Source organism: Pan troglodytes, chromosome 19, assembly GCF_028858775.2.
Source record: "Pan troglodytes isolate AG18354 chromosome 19, NHGRI_mPanTro3-v2.0_pri, whole genome shotgun sequence".
Lineage (NCBI taxonomy): Eukaryota > Metazoa > Chordata > Mammalia > Primates > Hominidae > Pan > Pan troglodytes.
The window spans coordinates 89,167,054-89,182,429 of record NC_072417.2 but is presented as its reverse complement, the minus strand read 5'-3'; the positions used below and the strand labels follow the sequence as shown (position 1 = coordinate 89,182,429).

The 15,376-nt window shown below is 45.9% G+C and overlaps 1 protein-coding gene across 10 annotated transcripts in view; it reads left to right on the top strand.

The window, feature by feature from the left end:
• The window catches only part of RNF157 (ring finger protein 157), a 97,821-nt gene that overhangs the window by 57,908 nt on the left and 24,537 nt on the right, over positions 1 to 15,376 (top strand). For 8 of the 10 annotated variants that reach the window (XM_016932931.4, XM_016932930.4, XM_063799326.1 and 5 more), the window contains 3 exons: positions 8,537 to 8,625; positions 14,529 to 14,675; positions 15,200 to 15,317. In XM_016932931.4, the coding sequence (XP_016788420.2) occupies positions 8,537 to 8,625; positions 14,529 to 14,675; positions 15,200 to 15,317 (354 nt within the window). Of the gene's footprint in view, positions 1 to 6,519; positions 6,586 to 8,536; positions 8,626 to 14,528; positions 14,676 to 15,199; positions 15,318 to 15,376 lie in introns of all 10 variants that reach the window. The other 2 variants (XM_016932937.4, XM_063799327.1) reach the window with 1 other exon arrangement.

Below are 15,376 nucleotides of genomic sequence, written 5' to 3'. Positions count from 1 at the left end.
GTCCACCAAAAGAGGTCTTCTGGCTGAGCCCAACTCTACTTCCATTCTGGGCTTGAGATGTTTGGGATTTAAGTTATTCTCAGATTCAGGCTTACTTCACGACAGACACAGCAGCCCAGTCCCAGGAGGATGTTGTATCCAAGCATGGCAGGGCACCAGATGCAAGCTTGGCGCCCCTTTACAGATGGAACTAAGAGAGGTTTGCTTGACTCTTCACTGTGTCCCCCAGGCCTAGTTCAGTACTCAGGATATAGTGAGAGTGCTGAATGAATGGGTAAATGTCTTTGTTTTTTGAAAATTATTTATTTATTTATTCTTTTTTTTTTTTTTTTTTTTTGAGACAGAGTCTCACTCGGTTACCCAGGCTGGAGTGCAGTGGTGCGATCTCAGCTCACTGCAACCTCTGCCTCCTGGGTTCAAGCGATTCTCCTGCCTCAGCCTTCTGAGTAACTGGGAGTACAGGCACACGCCACCACACCCAGCTGATTTTTGTATTTTTAGTAGAGATGAGGTTTCACCATGTTGGCCAGCCTGGTCTCAAACTCTGGACCTCAGGTGATCTGCCTGTCTCGGCTTCCCAAAGTGCTGGGATTAGATGTGAGCCACCGCACCCGACCATTTTTTGAAAACAATTTAGTGAAGAAGTCGCCATATTTTAGAACTATCTGGCAGTAACACATCTTTGAGCATCTTGGGTGGAAGGTAAACACTGACTGACGTATCCATTGCGGCTGTGGCTGCTGGCAGTGTTCTCTGACATCACCCTGCCCTCAGTGTACATTTGTATCTTCTGCAGGTACTGTTAGATCTTATAGACAAAGATTTTGTCATACTGTGCTCCAAGAAAGCTCTTCTCTAAGAAGACCTTAGATACTCCTGTTAAAGATGGAAAGGAGTGTGGTGCGTGGTATGATTTTGTACATACTGCCACCTAAGCATAGGGCACTATTGGAGATTTTTGGCTAGCTTCCAGAACCTTCACGGAATTCAGTACTGTTTGCCATGATGGTATAACTTTCAGACTCCCCAAACTCTGCTCAGGTCCCTGGAACACTCCTAGGATTAGAAGAGCCTGTAGACTTGCCCTACAGTAGAAGCAGTACAATAGAGTATGGCTTTTGGAGTCAGATGTACCTGGGTTCAAATTGTGGTTCTGCTGCTCATTAGCTCTGGGACCCTGGATGATTACGTGAATCTTTTGAGTCTCGGTTTCTTTATCTGTAGAATGTCAGTTTGTTTAACTGACATTCTTCATTTTTCAGTCGGCTACTGTATTTCTCCGGCATGTTAGTCCGTCCTCCAGCATACACACGGAACTTACCGGCTGGTGAAAGGGGCAGGCATGTTGTTCCTTTCGAGAATGTGAAATAAGAGCATACCTAAACTAGAGCTGGATGGCGGTGATGGCCGCACGATAACGCGAATGTGAATGTTACTTAATGCTGCTGAACCGTATACTTGAATATGATTGAGATAGTAAATTTCATGTTATGTGTATTTTACCAAGATAAAAATAAAAAGACCAGGTGTGGTGGCTTACACCTCTAATCCCCGCACTTTGGGAAGCTGAGGCGAGAAGATTACTTGAACTCAAGAGTTTGAGACCAGCCTGGGCAACATAGTAAAACCCCATCTCTACAAAAATTTAAAAATAAAGATAAAAAATATGTAAAGTAAAATGGGGGACACAAAGAATCTATCTAAAGTACCTAGCATAATGCCTGGCACATAGTAGATACTCAGTTAAATATTTCCTTACATTCTCTTTTTTCATGATTTGCCAAGCTGTAATTGCAGGTGACCCAAGTTTTACCCCATGAAAGGGGCTTTCTTTTGGCAGAGTTTTCTGGTTAGATGAATAGATTAGGGGGATCTGTGCCTTGCTTTTCTTTCGTAAAGATACTCACACTTAATGTTTGGTCCCCAAATCCCTGAGCAGACCAAATTTCATTCTTTGTTCATAAGTCTTGATCTGAGGCCTGTTTTCATTATAAAAAGTGAAATAGGATTCTAGAAGCTGCATTTAGTTGTCCTTCATAAGGCTGTTAAGGGTTTATTTACTCCAGAATGATACCTGAGAAACAGGAAGCCATTCTGTAAATCCATACTGAGCTTGAGGTAAGAGATCAGAAAGCTTCTCAGTCTCCCTCAGTCTCCCACACAACATGGACCTGGGGCATGTTGTGTGCAAGACAGAAAAGGAAGCTCTTCCTGTTTCCGGATATGCCCGGATGCTTACATCAGAAAGACTTTATCTGGTCTTCCTTGTCACCATGCACTCCCTCACTCAGTAGACCTAGGGCTGAGAAAATTACCCTTTGCAGACTCTAAAAAAGAAAACAGAAACTCTGTGGATATGAACTGAGAAAACGATTGCTAATGCTAAGTACAGTGGACTGGTGCATGAGTACTTCAGAAAAATGCTTGGCCCTGAATCTGTTCTGAGCTTCATCTTTCTTGGTCCCAAGAAGGCATTAGTTTTCTTTCCTTTCATACTTACCTGTTAGCGTATGAGTGAGATCTCTGGTTTTAGGTTGAAATAAGATACTTATTTTTTGTTTTTGAGACAGAGTCTCGCTTGTTTCCCAGGCTGGAGTGCAGTGGCATGAGCTCAGCTCACTGCAACCTCCACCTCCTGGGTTCAAACAATTCTTCTGCCTCAGCCTCCCAAGTAGCTGGGACTACAGGCCCGTGCCACCACACCCGGCTAATTTTTGAATTTTTAGTAGAGATGGGGTTTTGCTATGTTGGCCAGGCCGGTCTCAAAGCTCCTGACCTCAAGTGATCTGCCCACCTCGACCTCCCAAAGTGCTGGGATTACAGACATGAACCACCACGCTTGGCCTCTTTTTTTTTTTCCTTTTTGAGATGGTCTCACTCTCTCCCCCAAGCTGGAGTGCAGTGATGCTATCATAGCTCACTGCAGCCTCAATCTCCTGGACTCAAGTGATCCTCTTGCGTCAGCCTTCTGAGTAGCTGGGACTACAGGTGTGTGCCACCATGCTGACTAAGTTCTTTATTTTTTGTGGGGACAAAGTCTCGCCATGTTGCCCAGGCTGGTCTCAAAACTCCTAAGCTCAAGCGATCCTTCTGCCTCAGCCTCCCAAAATGCTGGAATTACAAGCGTGAGCTACTGTGCCCGGCCAGGATACATCTTTTGTCTTAAATATAACTTAGTAATGGTGCATGTATTGAGGAGATAGTGTGGACAAACACAAACATTTATCTGATGTCTTGACTTTAGAAAGGAATGAGAAAATAAATAAATTTGTGTCTTCAGATCTTTTAATAACCAGCACTTTAATCCTTGGAAATCTCATCTCTAGATTAAAAAGCTGCATCCAGAGCGTCTTGGGGAAAGATAAAGGTAGAACGTGTTCAAACCTCAACTCTGCTCCCTTTAAGACATGTTAGTTACTGGGGAAAAAAAAAAAAGAGAAAAATAACCTCTGCTCCCTAAAACTTGGGGGACTTTAGAGAAGTTTTTCAACCTCTTTGCAACCTCTATTTTCTTACCTGCAAAAATGGGAACAACCATGACTATTTCACAGGATTCCTCCAAAGATTAAATAAGATAATATAAATAAAGAGCTCAGCATAGTGCCTGGCACATAGTATTATGTGATCTTTGGGGTGTCACTTTTCTGGCTGGAAACCTGTGGCCAGTGGTGCCTTGCACAGGTTCGGCTCAGGCACATTGGGCTTCTTCCACCCACTTGGCCTGACGGGCTGCACTCAGCTCACACTACCAGCCTATATCCCACGCCTCCAAGGGAGACTGCAAGTCAGGCATGGAGCAGCAAGGGGTGTGTGAGCGAGAGTGGGGTCCGGCCACTGTGCAGTCAGACACACCAGCTGCTGCTGTGGGGCTGGCAGCCCCAGGTGCCAGTATAGGTGCCAGCTGTCTGCGAGGCTGTGGCTGGACCAGGTGCACTGCAAGCAGCTCTCCCGGTTGGCACCAGGGAATGTGGTGGCACCTGGAAGCTTGGAGATGCCAGGAACTACAGGGCCACAAAGAGGAAGTCATAGCCCTGGCTTGGGCAGCTCCCAGATCTGGGCTCCCCGATGGGCCACAGCTCTTCTCTCCTCTTTGCCTGCAACATGACAAGCAAGGAGCATGTTTCAGTCCTGTTTGTGTTACAGCTCTTTTAGTCCCACCATTCATTCCATGGGTCCAAAATTCTTGTCCTGCAACAAGGAAGAATGAGATACACAGACAAACGTAGGGTGAGCAAGACGAAGAGGAGCCTTATTGAGCCTTAGAACAGCTCAGAGGATACCCGCAGTGGGTAGCTCCTTCCCGCAGCCAGGGTGTCCTGACAAGTGTCCTAGCATAGAGACCCTGGAGTGGGAAGCTCTTTTCCGCAGGAAGGTCATCCTGTCTTCTCTGCAGCTCTCAGCAGAGAGGAGGCCCTGGAGTGCATAGCTCCTCTCTGCAGCTGGTCTTATGGACATCTCTGCAGCTCTCAGCAGAGAGGAGGCCCTGGAGTGCATAGCTCCTCTCTGCAGCTGGTCTTATGGACATCTCTGCAGCTATCAGCAGAGAGGAGGCACTGGAGTAGGTTGCTCCTCTCTGCAGCTGGTGGTCCCAACCTCTGCTCTGTTCTGGCTGAGCCTGGGCCTTTTATGGGCCTCAGAGGGGAGGAAGTACAGGTAGACTGGTCCCTGGGCAGCCATGGGCAGGCCTAGAAAAGGCAACACAAGTTCCCACTCCGGTGGGCGGGACTGGCAGCCAGGCCCCCAGCCTTCACGTCCTCCCTGAAGGCCAGCACCAAGCTGCCCTCAGCACCCCCTCGCCTCTCCCCCTTCCCCTTCCCCCATGCTCATCAGTGCCCAAAGTCTGGAAGGGGCCGAGGCAGCAGGGGGCTGGCTTGTCAGCGCTACCCCAAGCGTGTGCACTCCCAGCCTGGCTGCGACAGCACCTGGGCTTGGCCGCACACTGCTCTAAGATCAGAGCCAGCACCAAGAGCAAGCAGAAGCTAGGTGGCAGGAGCAGGCACTTCCGAGCCTGCTGGGGCGGGGGGGTGGGAGGGCTTTTCCGTGTCTCCAAGAGCTTATGGAGGCCCCAGGTCCACAGCCCAAGGCGGGGCCGCTGCCTGTTCCTGGCTTCCACCAGCTCTGTGGAGCATGCAGCCCCTGCAGCACCCCCTTGCAGCCAAGGGCAGGGGCTCCAGGTCCTCACTGGGCCGGGGCCAGGGCCGGGGCCAGTGTCCAGGGCAGGGTAACATCGCCATGAGCTCCGCCTGTTGCCCTGGTGCTTCACGGGCAGTCTGGGACAGAGTGGATCCTGGGCCTGGGCCTGGGCCGGGCCATCTGCCCAGGAGTGTTAGGCTCAGTGGTCACCCCAATATGGGGCAGACCTGGGGGCGCAGCCCCAGACGGGCTGCGCAGAACCTCCTCCCGAGGCACAGGAACCTGGCACCCTTGGCAGGGTGGGCACAGTGGCTGCGCCAATGGCCAGGTGCCCGAAGCAGAAGCTGCTCCCACTTCCTGCCCGAGGTCCCTGAAGCATGGCCCCAGCTCCGCGCCCAGGCCTGGCCCTGGCGCTCCATGAGCAAGTGGGACACTGTCCAAGGCCCAGCTCTGCCTCGGGGCTCCTCTCTGCCCTACCGCGCTGCTCTTCTGCCACGCTGCTCCTCTGCTGGTGGGTAACCCGGCCAGCCCCATGGGGTGGCCTCCAGGGCGGCAAGCTGTGGAGGGGCTGTCTGTCTGCTCCCTGCGACCCCCCTGCAGCGGCCGTTGTGATGGCAGCGGCTGCTCCGGACAGCCCACCACTGTCATCAATAGTAAGCACTCAATAAATGGTAATTTTTGAAAGGAAGATAACTCACTAAGAAATTTCGAGAGTAATGGTAGGCAAAATCGATTTACAGAAGAAGGGAGACAACTCTAAGAGCAGAAAAAAATTTTTTTTTAAATTTGCCTCTGATCCTACTGTCCCCTCCATCTTCTCTGTTATCTCTGAATTTGCAAATTTCATTTATCCTTTAGGATCCCAGATCAACTACCACCTCCTCCATGAAGCCTTCAGATTACCTCAGCCAGAAATGATCACTTCCTTTATTTTTGCCTTTTGTGGCAAAAAATATTCATATGTTTAATCTCTTTGATATTACAGTTACTATGTCAGCTGCCTTATAATGCAGCTTCCTGAAAGAGCAGAGCCTTATCTTCTTGGTTTTCAATCTCTCCTTACTCCTGGCATGGAGTGTTGCATGTAGACTCTGATTGCATGAATGAAAGGCCAGCAAGGCACAAACTTTGGAAGGTAGCAGCCCACAAACAAGCTTCTCCTGAACAGATTTGCCGTTGTTGTCTTGTGCGTGTATGTGTGTGTACAGGGAGAGCCTAAAGTATAGGGGTGGATTTATAAACAATTGAACTCACTGATACCTTTCCTTAAGAGCCAAATAGCTTATGTTTCATTGCCACAGTTATCATCAGATATATTCAAAATGGAGGATAAAGAGTGCCAGGATTTTTTTTTCTTTCTTTTTATTTTTCTCTCTTTTGCGGCAGGGAGTGGCTATGGAGGAGAAAGAGTAAAGAATAAGGGAAAAGACGCATCTTTTTTTTGAAATGCAGGTAGGAGTTATGGATAACGCCCAAGTACCTGTACAAATGAAAATGATTAACTTTGCTACTCCAGAAAAAAATTTTAATCCCAAAGTCATTTATTTTGGCTTTAGAATAGACTAGCGTTTGTGTCGGATTTTCCTGCCTAATTACTTTTTGCTTAAGCTTATTTAAAAATTGTTTTAAATTCCTTTAGTATGACAGCCTAGGAAAGTTGGGGGAGGAGAAACAGGCCACAGATGGGATCTGAACTAGAATTTCAGTTTTACCATGTCAAGGCCTCCTGATGCACTGCTTGCAGGAGGGCAAAGTTGGAGTCAGCTTTGTGGAAAACTGTTTGGCAAAATAATTTTTAAAGTCTTAAAAATATGCTTACTCTTTGATCCTGTAATTCCACTTCTAGGAATTTGTCCTTAGGAAATAATCAAACAAGCATGCAGAAATATAGGGACAAGGATATTCACCACAACATTTATAGCTGCGAAAAAAAGCAAAACCAACATAAAATACTGAATAATATGGAATTGATTAAAGTATGCTATTATCTGCAATGTTATCAAAATTATAGACTTTAAAAATGTTTACCACATCTTTTTAGGTGAAAAAGAAACTGCAAAATAGTATGTTCAGTTTGAAACAGCACATAGATATAGAGGTGGACAGATGGATGGATAGACGGACGGATGGAGATACGTATTCCATAATGTTAATTTTGGTATTGCCGAGTAGTAAAATTAGGGATAGTTTTGTACTTTTTTGTGTTTTTCAAGTTTTCTGCTTAAACATGTATTACTTTGTAATTAGAAAAAACTATCATTTTTAAAAGAATGTATGGTTAATATATCAATGAAAAAGTAAATTACTGCATCATGCCCACAAAGTGAGTAATCTGAATGAAGATAATTTCTATTGAATGTAAGAGTCACATTCATACCTGTGAATTATAAGCAATCATACTGCATACATAAAGTCAGATGCACCTTAACTATGGTTTAACTATATTGTTTCCCAAGTAAAATAACCATATTCAATAAAAACCTGTGAAGGCACAATTTGATTATAACTTGGGTGTCCTGTTTTGTGATACCACACTATGGAGGTAGACTCTTCTTGAGCCAAGAGAACCACAGTTTTGCAAAGCTGCAGAGACCAGTAGGTTTTTTGGGAATTATATGTTAAAACATTTTGATTGCCCAAATAACATTTTAAAAATACTGGGAACATTTGAAATCATTCTTGATCCTCAGAAGGTAATTCCCAGTGAAATTTTTGGCTATTTCCCCTTTCTTTATCTCATTATTATCAACAACTCAGAACTTCAAATCCAAAGGTCTAAACGGGCAAAGGGGGAAAAAGCGGATGGTAAATGATGAAGACAACCATAAACCTTTGGTGACCCCAAAATAACTCTTGGCTCACATGTTAAAGAGCTCTGCTTTATATGATCAGCTGCAGGGGAAGTTTGTTCTTTACTGTTTGCAAACTTCAGCTCTGTACACATGATGGGGTTCTCTTTTATTTGCAGTCCCTAAATTCCTGGGATACCGTATGGCCTCACCGAAGGAAAGGGCTTGCAGTTCTGGCTCCCTGTCGTCTGAGGTCAGATGGAAAAGCCTTTTGTGATTAACTCGGCCACAGTGTGTCCTTTGGTATTTGGAACTTCAGTGGTTTTTTTTAATTAATTCTCCAGGTTTTGAACACTGACCGAAATAAGCTTCACATAATGGAAAAAGAAGATGAATCTGGCTCTTTGGGCCCCAAATTGCATCCCAGTTTTCCCGCTAGCTGTGACCTTGAGCAGGTTGACTCAGTATGTCGGAGTTTCAGTTTCCTCACTGAATTAGGAGAGTTGTGCCTTCCTGCCTCACCTCTTAGGGTTATTCTTGGTGAACTGTAAAGCGAGGGACAGCTGTGGGTCTTTTTAAACACACCACCTTCTCCTGCTTTGTTTCTGACACAGTTTCCTTACGCCGCCCCACCTCCCCAAGAACCCGTGAAGACTCTGAGAAGCCTGGTCAATATCCGAAAGGACACACTGAGGCTCGTCAAGTAAGTTCCCAGAGGCTGGGGCCAGGTCCCAGGCACCTTCCTTTGGGGAGGCTGGGGGCTGGGGGACAGACTTCCCAAGGAACTCATGCAGCAGTTTCCGGCAGCCCCAGAGCTTGCGTCTCCAGGCCTCAGACAGGAGTGCGGGCGCTACTTTCTGCTGAGATCAGGCCGTCCACACCCATGTTGTTCAGCACTGGATGCAATCGTCTGTGTTTGTGAAAAACTTTCGCTTGCCTAGAAATGCTTAGTATCCTTATTTTATGGATATTTTTTAAAAGGGAAGAAGAATTATTAAGGGAAAATGGGAAGTTTTGCAGCTACTCCAACAAGCCAATGTAAAAATGGGAAATTTGAACTTAGAATATCAAATCCTTTATTTTATTGCTATATTTTCTTTTTCTTTTTTTTTTTTTTTTTTGAGACGGAGTCTTGCTCTGTCACCCAGGCTGGAGTGCAGTGGCGCAATCTCGGCTCACTGCACGCTCCATCTCCAGGGTTCACGCCATTCTCCTGCCTCAGCCTCCCGAGTAGCTGGGACTACAGGCGCCCGCCACCACGCCCGGCTAATTTTTTGTATTTTTAATAGAGACGGGGTTTCACCGTGTTAGCCAGGATGGTCTCGATCTCCTGACCTCGTGATCCGCCTGCCTTGGCCTCCCAAAGTGCTGGGATTACAGGTGTGAGCCACCGCACCCAGCCTTCTTTTTCTTTTTTATTCCCTATATCATGTGTCTGTTCTCTAAGGAACTCATAGTGCACTGGGTTGGTTGCTTAATCCTCATCATCAATGTTAATTATCGTCATTTGCCTTCTTGGTGCCATCCTTGAGACAGTGTAATTTTTAGTCTGATACATTCCCACTGCCCGCCACCCCTAGATGATATGTCTACCAAGGCTGTCTGATTCTCTGGTGAAAAAATTTGGTTAGGGCAAATAAAGGTCCCAGATTTTTCTGAATAGGCAAGGAAGATGACTCAGAGACCATCTCATGCTTGTATAGAACAGCCTTATTAGCATTACGATGTTTCTGTCTGATATATATATATATATATTTGAGACAGAGTCTCGCTTTTTTTTTTTTTTTTTTTTTGAGATGGAGTTTCGCTCTTGTTGCCCAGGCTGGAGTGCAATGGCACGATCTCGGCTCACTGCGATCTCGGCTCATTGCAACCTCCGCCTCCCAGGTTCAAGCGATTCTTCTGCCTTATCCTCCTAAGTAGCTGTGATTACAGGCATGCATCACCACGCCCGGTTAATTTTGTGTTTTTAGTAGAGACGGAGTTTCTCCATGTTGGTCAGGCTGGTCTTGAACTCCCAACCTCAGGTGATCTGCCCGTCTCAGCCTCCCAAAGTGCTGGGATTACAGGCGTGAGCCACCGCACCTGGCCCAGAGTCTCACTTTGTCACCCAGGCTGCAGTACAGTGGCACAATCTCAGCTCACTGCAGCCTTGACTTCCCGGGCTCAAGCAGTCCTCCCAGCCCTAAGTAACCACTAATCTATTTTCTGTTTCTCTCTCTTAATTTTTTATATTTTATTTGTCCCTGAAGTTTCTGCTGGTTCCCCAGCTATGCTTCTCTCCACCCCAGGGTCAACTCTGGGGAGGAGAGATTCAAGGAGGTACCTGTCTGCTGCAGAACAGTCCCCCGACCCGACCCAGGGGAGTTCATCCAGCAGCAGAGCAGACTAACGAGGCCCCTGGGGCCTGCCATTGCCAGCTACTCTGTCCACTTGGTTTCTCTCATCACATATGGCACATTCACACATTTGATGGAGACCATTCAAGGGCCTGAGCTGCTGTGAGGTCATAGCCTCTGCCGTGGCAGCCTGGCTGCAGCTCTAGAATAGGATGAAGCAGCTGTCATGCGCTAGAAGAACCAGACTTGGAAGCAGCAGAGCAGTTTGCCTCCCAGGTCCACAGATGCTTGCTTGAATGAGTGTCTGAGCTTCAGGTTCTTTTATCTGTAAAATGGTGATAATCAACTTTACCTTTCATGGTGGTTGTCAAAATTAAGGTGACAGAAGGGAAAACACCTGGTGTTCAATAAATGTTAACTTGAAGGGTGTTCTTTGTTTTGTTTTTCTGTGATTATGGGAATAAATTCTGATTCTCGGATTTCCAGGTAAAGATGGAGGATTGAACACCGACTTTTGCTTCCTCTGAAAACCCCATTAAGTAATTATAAACATGTATTTAAAAGGCATAAATCTGGCCGGGCATGATGGCTCATGCATGTAATCCCAGCACTTTGGGAGACCAAGGCGGGCGGATCACCGAGGTCAGGAGTTCAAGACCAGCCTGGCCAACATGGTAAAACCCCGTCTCTACTAAAAATACAAAAATTAGCCAGACATGGTGGCACGCATCTGTAATCCTAGCTGCTCTGGAGGCTGAAGCAGGAGAATTGCTTGAACCCAGGAGACAGAGGTTGCAGTGAGCCGAGATTGTACCACTGCGCTCCACTCTGGGTGACAGAGTGAGACTCCAACTAAAAAATAAAAAATAAGGCCCGGTGCAGTGGCTCATGCCTGTAATCCCAGCACTTTGGGAGGCCAAGGCGGGCGGATCACGAGGTCAGGAGATCGAGACCATCCTGGCTAACACAGTGAAACCCCGTCTCCACTAAAAATACAAAAAATTAGCCGGGCGTGGTGGCAGGCACTGTAATCCCAGCTACTTGGGAGGCTGAGGCAGGAGAACGATGTGAACCCGGGAGACAGAGGTTGCAGTGAGGCGAGATTGTGCCACTGCACTTCAGCCTGGGCAACAGAGTGAGACTCCATCTCAATAAAATAAATAAATAAATAATTTTAAAAATTTCTTTAAAAAGGCATAAATCTGTAAATATTTGGAGAATGGGAAGAGAGCAACAGCAACAACATTTTAGAAGCTGGAAACACATAGTGAATGTTAAATGACTTAGTAGACCCAGGAAATCAGAATCCTGAACTAGCAGAAAGAAAAGTTGAGAATCACCCAATTTATACTGTGATATTATCCCCCAAAGGGTTCAGAAATTAGCAGTGCCAGGTCCCTCTAGAAGTTGAGGTGGGGGGCTAAAATGAAGAGGATTGGTAGAAAGTCTGCCTGCAAGGTAGGCAGATCCCCTCCCTCGTACCCCACAGCCAGAACTACATTCCTACACCTGGGCCAAAGGCAGGCAGATGACTCTCCCTGGAAAGGTCAAAACAGAGAATCTCTGGACAAGAGAGACCCAGGCACAGCTAATGGCCAGTACTAAAAACAGGCTAACCAGCCTGGGCAATATGGGAAAGCCCTGTCTCTACAAGAAATACAAAAATTAGCCAAGCATGGTAGTGCACACCTGTAGTCCCAGCTACTTGGGAGGCTGAAGTGGGAGGATCACCTGGGCCTAGGGAGGTCAAGGCTGCAATGAGTCACGATCACAGCACTGCACTCCAGCCTGGGCAAGAGTGAGACCCTGTCTCAAAACAAAACAGCAGGTGAGTGGATCCTGGCATACTGGATGTTGAGCCCTCCAGCTGCCTCTCCACTCTGCCCCTAGAATGCTGGCAGCCAGGCCTTTGTCAAGAGAGAGGAAAAATGTTTTCTGGAAATTGGACCTGCCTGGATAGGAAAACCTAAGAGACTAGAGTTAGAGGTTCCTCAACAAATCCAGGTCAGCCCACAGTGAAGCCCAGGATCCCCAAGTCCTGCTGTGCACTCAGAGCTCTAATCAGCAGTTTAAATATCTTAAATACAAGCAGACAGCCACAGATTCTTAGATGTGTAAGGAATGCCTATAATAGGAAAGACAGTAGCAAAACAAACCAACATTTTAAAACAACCTAACTAGGCCAGGTGCGGTGGCTCACGCCTATAATCCCAGCACTTTGGGAAGGTGAGGCAGGTGGATCACTTGAGGTCAGGAGTTCGAGACCAGCCTGGCCAACATGGAGAAACCCCATCTCTACAAAAATACAAAAAAATTAGCTGGGCCTGGTGGCACACGCCTATAATCCCAGCTACTTGGGAGGCTGAGACAGGAGAATCACTTGAATCCAGGAGGCAGAGGTTGCAATGAGCCAAGATCGTGCCATTGCACTCCAGCCTGGGTGACAGATCAAGACTTCATCTCAAAAAAAAAAAAAAAAAAAACCTAACTAGGCCGGGTGTGGTGGCTCACACCTCTAATCCCGGACCTTTGGGAGGCCAAAGCAGGAGGATCACTTAAGCCCAGGAGTTTGAGACCAGCCTGGGCAACATAGTGAGACCCCATCTCTATATAAAATAATAATAAAGTAAAAAAAATCTAATTGGAAACAAAAGCTATGCAGGAAGAAGAAAACTTCATTAATAGTCTCAAAGACATGAGAGAAGTTATCTTTTTCTTTCATGGACACAATGACACAAAGTGTTTATGAAACCAAAAAAAATAGCTTTTAGAAATTAAAAACGGAGCAGAAATGAAAATTTCAATAGAATGATAGGAAGAAAACTTGAAATATTCTAGAAAGTAGAGCAAAAATCCAGAGAGAAGGAAAATAGAAGAAGAAAGATGCAAGTAATAGAGCACCCATTTAGAAGGTCTGACATCCAACTAACGGGTTCTACAGAGAACAGAGAATATAAAAGGAAGGAAATCATCAGTGACATAGAATTTAAGAAAACTTCTCAGAACCAGAGGGTACAAGTTTCTAAATGGAAAGGACCACCAAGTGCCCACACAATGGATGAGAAAGAGGACCGTCTGTAAGCTTTCAGAAGAAGAAGGATCAACAGTTGGAACGACTTCAGACTTCTTGGGAGCAACGCTGGGAGGTGAAAAATAAGGCAGCGAAAAGGCTTTCAGTGTCTTTTAGAAATTATTTATAATCTAGAATACTTTGCTCAGCCAAACTTTCAGTGAAGTGTGAATGTTGAATAATAGCTCTCAAAAGTTTATTTCCCAACACACCCTTTTTCAGGAAGCTGGCAGGACACGTGCTCCACCGATATGAAAGAATAACCCAAGACAGAGGAAGACTTGAGGTGCAGGAAACATGAGCTTCTACAGGAGGACAGAGGCAAAAGGGACCCACCAGGATGATGGAGGGGGAGAGAGATTCCAGGGTGGCGACTGGGAGCCAGGTGCAGAGGGCCAAGTACAGATGGGAGCAAGTCCAAGGGACCTCCTCAATAAGATGAAATGAATAGACCGCTTGGTGCATCTGAACATCTTGAGAGATTTAGACAGCCCCAGAGAGCTTGGGTTGGAATTTGTGATGAGTACATAGGAAACTACGCAACTGGAAGAAAAAAAAAAAAAAAACAGGATGAGCACTAAGAAAAAGTTATGCAGGAAAAGAAAAATAATCATAGATTATAAGTTTGTGTAATCACAGTAATACAGACACAAATGTACTGGACTATTATAATAAAATCATGATGCAGCTACACTGGGGGGATGGCGGAGTTCCTACATGGAGCACAGTGAGGAAAGAGAAAGAAATCCTTGTTTCTATAGTAGGAAACCCATAGATATCGCCTGAAACTGAAAAATCAAGAAGTAGTAACCCAAGTATATTTTTTAGAAACGTGGGTAAATGCCAAAATGATCACTAAAAGGGGTGTCCTCTGAAGACGAGGAAAGGGAAGAAGTAAGGCCTGCTGTTTTTTGCCTTGAGGAAACTATTTAAACTATGTGATTAATAACTTTTATTAAAATAAAAACAAAAGTGCCAAATGCACAATGGTGTAGTGGTAGCACTGTGAGATACCAGAAGTAACCTGAATGCCCAGCAACATGGGTCATGAAGCACTCTGTGATCATTCAGAATGAAGAGGTAGACCTATGCTTATGATCATTCAGAGAAGCCCACAATATATTGCTAATTTTTTTAAAGGTAAATTTTAAAATATTGATATGCTACTCTGCAAATGCTGAGTCTCTGGTTTTCTAGATGTGCTGAGGAAGTGAAGAGCCCTGGAGAAGAGGCCAGTAAAGCTAAAGTCCACTACAATGTTGAGTTCACCTTTGACACAGATGCTCGGGTAGCCATCACCATCTATTACCAGGCCACGGAAGAGTTCCAGAATGGTATTGCCAGGTAAGATCAGGAGACCAGGAGAGCCACTTCCTTCCCAGATTATTACCAGGCCACGGAAGAGTTCCAGAATGGTATTACCAGGTAAGATCAGGAGACCAGGCGAGCCACTTCCTTCCCAGATAGGGAGAGTCCATGTCTTATCCACTCAGCAAGGGCGGAAAACATTCTTTTTCTGCAGCCAGATGAGATCTGGTTCCTGAATTTAGACTTTCTTCTACAAAGCCCTACCCTTTACCTTTTCTCTTCAAATTGTGCCATCTTGGTATAGTGACAAATGGTGGTATAGTCCTTCAGGTCCTTAACATGCTGTTAAAAATCTAGTAAGCTACCTTTCTTTGGATGTGTGGGTTGAATAGAAAAGTTTAACGTTGCCAAGCAAGAGCAAAGGAAATGGATTATAAAGGACCCTTTCTTCTCTTCACTAGACCCTGTTGATAATTGAGAACAGGCATGAGCAGAGGAAGTTGTCAGACCCATCTGTGCCGGATACTGACTTTTGCTTTGCCTCCCACTTGTATCAATAGCTACATTCCCAAAGACAACAGCCTCCAGTCGGAGACTGTGCAGTACAAGCGAGGAGTGTGTCAGCAGTTCTGCCTGCCCTCCCACACCGTGGATCCCTCCGAGTGGGCCGAAGAGGAGGTGAGCTGCCTCTGGGGAGGGTTTCCCACATCCACTCAGAAGGGCCTAGGGGCTACTTA